Consider the following 5,272-nt stretch of genomic DNA (forward strand, 5'->3'; position numbering starts at 1 on the left):
CCCCAAGACCTCCCAGAGCAGGTTGTTGCGTTTTTAGCTCTAAAGCCTCCAGACCTCCGAAGTACTCGTCAGTTTTCGAAGTCGGAGCCATGGCTACAACAGCTCAGTATATTCCGCGGAATAACTCCTTACCGTCCAACCCGCTCATGCATCCGGATTCGGACAGGATGCACCAGGGGACGACCTACAGAGAGGTGCAGAAAATGATGCACCACGAGTACTTGCAGGGGCTAGCGGCGACCAACACGGGACATCCGATGAGCCTGACGCACCACCAGTGGCTGCCCACCTCCAACACCGACTGGACCAGCGGCACCCATATCGGGCAACAGGAGCACAACAAAGCCAGCGTTCAGGCGAGTCGAGAGGACCTGAGCAGTGGCTTCCACCATAGATCTCACCTGGTGCACCAGCAGACGCAGAGTAGCCACCATGGGTCGTGGGCGCCGACCACGGCGCACCACTTGTCCCCGCTGTCGCCTGCCTCCAACGGGCACCAGTCGCTAGTTTACTCGCAACCGGGATACACGAACCTTAACGCCATGCTAAATCCCCAGCCCGCCTCTCTGCACCACAGCATGCGGGACCCGCTCCACGACGATACAGGTAGCCATGACAACCAGATGGAGTCCCCCCAGCAGGCGTTCAGCCACCACCAGGACCACTCAGACGAGGATGCACCCAGCTCCGACGACCTAGAGCAGTTCGCCAAGCAGTTTAAACAGCGAAGGATCAAACTGGGCTTTACACAGGCGGACGTGGGCTTGGCCTTGGGCACCCTGTACGGAAACGTCTTTTCTCAGACCACTATCTGCAGGTTCGAGGCACTGCAGCTCAGCTTCAAGAACATGTGCAAACTTAAGCCACTGCTAAACAAGTGGCTGGAGGAGACAGACTCAAACACTGGCAGCCCCACCAATTTGGACAAGATTGCTGCGCAGGGCAGGAAACGAAAGAAGAGGACCTCGATTGAAGTTGGGGTGAAAGGGGCGCTGGAAAATCATTTCTTAAAATGTCCCAAGCCCTCCGCCCATGAAATCACCAGTTTAGCCGGCTCTCTTCAATTGGAAAAAGAGGTTGTCCGTGTTTGGTTTTGCAACAGAAGACAAAAAGAGAAAAGAATGACGCCGATAGGGGTCCCTCATCCGAATATGGAGGACGTATATTCTCAAGCGGAGACCCCCCCTCTTCACCACACATTACAGAGTCCTGTCCAGTGACTGTTTTCATGAACAATCCTACAATTTCGGGGGAAACAAGAAAAAAAGGGAAAGGACTATGGAGTTTACAGTATTTCATTTTGTTTTACTGAGAGAGAACAGAGACATGGCAAAGTTGGACAGACAGATGAGTTTTGTCCCAGTAACCGGAGCTTGTGTTACAACAACAAATAGGTAGAATGGAAAATGGTTGAAAAGAAAAACATACACTATTACTGAATTGATTTCGTTCACATTTYAAATGAAACAAATATCTTTATTTACCAAAATTCTATGGAGGAGATGAAGTAAATTCGATGTTTCGTGGCTGTTCAAAGGGAAACGATTAAATGTTGCAAGTGGTGTCTTGAACTGATGGCGCTCACCACAGCGCGAGGTGGTTGCCTGAAAATTATCAACAAAGGAGACACACRCRCAATGAACATTTTGCTTTTCAGGCTTAAAACCGATTAACCACTATTTCTAATTATTAGCCTATTCTTTATATTTGTTCTATTAATTGTGATGTTTGATTTGAACTTCAGTGTCACTTCTGTTCTGTATACTGTTTCTATTGTTTCTCTCATTTTATTCGTGTAATGTAACTCATCAAAAACGCCTCCCTTACTCATACTGTTGACACTACGTCATCTGGCCAAAGGAGTTTGTGAAAAGATGATGGAAATTATGGCACCCGTTGATGACAAAAAATCCCCACACTTAAATGTCAGATGCATTTCAAAATTGACGAATGCAACAGGACATCTCACGTCTGGCAGCCTTCAAAAATGTATGCTTTGCAGATAGCAACAGACGCTAAAAAGGGCAATATGGATTAATAGTTTATGAAACACGTGTTTCTTGTCGTTTTTGGGGGGGGTATTTGTTTTTATTATTATTTTCCTTTTGTATGGAGCACTTATTATTTCGTGAAATTATCATTGCAATTTTATATTGGTTTTGTYTTCAGAATTTGTTTTGAGGTAGGCCTTTACTCACTATTTTCATGTTTACAGGTTCCTAAAATCACTCCAGGGCGCCGTCAGCAACTTGCATTGCTAACTGCCAAGCTATTCCAACCACCTTTGGAAAGAGATTGGTTTAATACGAAATGAAAGTGATATTCTCAGGTTACTTCAGTGCCCCAGGTCGAAGTGTCACGCTGTTCTCATTCTTTATATCACAATAAAAAGTAGAACTYGAATTCTGTACCTTCTATATTGATTTGAAAGGTAGCTTATGCTRCGCCCCATTCATTTATACCATTCCTATTATTGTATTATAACCACTATATACGGAGAAATTCTGAAAATTCTCTATTGAAAAGTGATGAAGGGACCTGTTTTAGATATTTTTCTGATATGGAGAAGAAAGGAAAAACKGATTAATTAGCCTACTCGTGCGCTGCGTGTCATTTGTCAAGGGTCTGGTACATTCTGATGGACAGTAGCCTATAGTACAATTGCGTACTGCAGACAGTGCTATTCGATACAACGGGGGAAAAACAACTTTCTTCAAAAAAAGATTTGAAATTAAATGTTGCCAGGATTATTTCCAATGTGTAAATATGTCGAATATGTAAACATGTATTTGTTCTGAGATATTTTTTTGTTTGTTTTGTTTTTCGGGCAGTTTTGTACACTTACTAATTCCAAGAAGATATTTTAATATGATTTCATTTATGAATCTGACCATTTATATATATATTTATTTCCTAAATGTGTTTGGAGCTTTTTGTTTGGCTCTGTTAATGGTTATGTTGCAGTGGAATTCAATATGTTTTGTTTACTACATTGGTTGTATGTTGATTGCTAAATGTAGACTGCAAAGTCACATTTCTCCTATTTATGTTATAGTAATATTTTATTACTTACATAAAGCGTATATACAAGAAAAGGTATTTTGTCTTCATTAAGAAACCAAACCGTTTTCCTTTGTTGCTAACCATTGTGAAACCACCAGATGAGGAAAAAAAAAGAGATCCAAATGTATGTGGTAAACAAAAATCCAATGCACTAAAATAGTGTGCTGTGCTTAACCACTCTGATTTAAGCCGTCAGAAAGTGTTGGCCTCAACATGTGTTCAGTTTAAACCAGTATCCCGTTATGTAATTGGGATTCATTTAAATCAGAGGCTGTGTACATGTGCTGTTTTAAAGGGAATAGACACAACAGTATGTTTACCTCAGGCATTYATACCCGCATCAAGTCCACACAATCACTGACGTTGTTCACATCTTTGTGTAATCGCAGTATTAAATTGTGCAATATTATTACGAAAATAGTGTCTTTTTATTGACTGATGTACCAATTACAATTAATATTATGATTATTATTACTTAATACTGTTATATGGTAATAACAATGCATTGCCAGGTAAATAATAGTTTGCCACATAGCAGCAATGTATCAGACTTGCATTTGGTGCGCACCAACATGCCAATTGTAATCTTATTTAAAACCAGTAGCCTACAGTATTGAGGTACATGTAAAAAAAATGTCCTAAAATAAATACACACCGTGTCTTGTATCTTAAACTTCTGCWTTGGGAACAAATAAAGTGCCTGCGAGGGATTTCTGASTGTCTATAATCATGCTAATARTGACCAAATTATGGGTCATTGGAATATTCATATTATTATCCAAGACCACACACCCCTCTCCAAGTGTTCAGAATAAGCGTAGGCTATAATACAAATATGTTTTTATTTTTAAACATCACGCTGATGTTATCAAATGGGCTGTAATATGCTATGTCGAATTAGATCAAAATGCAAAGAAATAGGCTAGCTACCATTTGGATCACACAAACACACCAGCTCCATTAAAACACACACTGTAGGCTATGTGGCGCTATAGGCTACAGCTAACGCAGGCCTACCGATAGCCATGTAAGAATAATTATCAGTAATTATCAGGACACACAATTAGTTTGTATTATATTTTGATATTCATATTAAACAAAGAAAGATGACGCAACTTTGCTTTCTGGGAAGAAAACAAGACGTGGGTGGACATTAGGCTACGGGGAAAATGTTAGAGAACAAGCCGTTCTGATTCAGTAAATGTAGGCCTAATATTGCAACTCATTCGCCAATTTCATTGCATCTCACCAGTTTCAATGCCGCAAATTACAAAGAAGTCAACGAGAATTTACTTTAATAACAGTCCAACTGATCCAATATTTTAGAGTTAGTCAAAAGTTCAAGRAAACGTTTAACATCAAACTATATGAATTTAGCGCGAAGTATTGTTATCATGTTTAGACTAATATGTTCAGTTATAGGTYTAGAACTTAATCAAGATACTGTACATCTGTGGTGTCCATGTTTGACATTAGCACAATAAGAAATATCGATTTACTTCTTCTGTGATTTACTCTACATTACTTTAAGGCTGTTTTACATTAGCCTAATCCTACCCAGCGATAGGCCTATTTTTAACCATGCATCTCATAAACAAATGYTATGGATTGAAACATTTTATTAAAGCCTTCAATAAAACCGAGAAGGATAATTTACCTGAGTTGTTTGAATAAAGCCTAACAAAAGTATGAACAATTGTTTGGAGTAGCCCATAAGTTACCAATCGATATCAACTTGAGTGAAGACAAACTTTTTGTCGGATAGGAATTCTTGAAGCGATGTTTAGAGACGTTGAAAGTTGGCMTTCACATAGAAAMCMTGAGAACATAAGATTCACTCTCTCTCTCTGTTGGTGGGCCTGTATAATTTCCTTTTATACACGTCATCCCCTTTTGTTTCCCTCCCACTCTTTGATACCATATTATAATGCAAAGAGAATATGCATATAGCCATTTCCACGAAATTCAGTCATCCAAATGTAGCTAATGGTCTTTAGGCGCTCATTCTAAAGTCATAAGAGCGCTCGGATTCTATCATCCAATAATAAATAGTATGTTGGAGATTAATACAAATCTGATCAATTTGACRCACACATGGGCCTATCAAACATAGCCTATTAATAACTTGGGTTGAAGCGAATTTACCAGATTAAAACTATTCTAATCGAAAATTCCCTATAACATAGCTTTACATACGAATAAATATAAG

General features: G+C 39.6%; 1 protein-coding gene across 1 annotated transcript; it reads left to right on the top strand.

Annotated features, from left to right (window-relative positions):
• The first annotated feature begins 33 nt into the window (after nucleotides 1-33).
• On the top strand, nucleotides 34-3,773 carry LOC111958992 (POU domain, class 3, transcription factor 1). The gene has a single exon (XM_023980382.2). It carries the CDS (start codon nucleotides 90-92, stop codon nucleotides 1,218-1,220), a length of 1,131 nt encoding a protein of 376 aa, XP_023836150.1. The 5' UTR covers nucleotides 34-89; the 3' UTR covers nucleotides 1,221-3,773.
• Nucleotides 3,774-5,272: the final 1,499 nt, after the last annotated feature.

This window comes from Salvelinus sp. IW2-2015, linkage group LG35 (assembly GCF_002910315.2).
Source record: "Salvelinus sp. IW2-2015 linkage group LG35, ASM291031v2, whole genome shotgun sequence".
In the NCBI taxonomy this organism is placed as follows: domain Eukaryota; kingdom Metazoa; phylum Chordata; class Actinopteri; order Salmoniformes; family Salmonidae; genus Salvelinus; species Salvelinus sp. IW2-2015.

Bases quoted from the DNA above. Each gene is read 5' to 3' on its own strand.
- LOC111958992 (XM_023980382.2), top strand. From the start codon at position 90: ATGGCTACAACAGCTCAGTATATTCCGCGGAATAACTCCTTACCGTCC.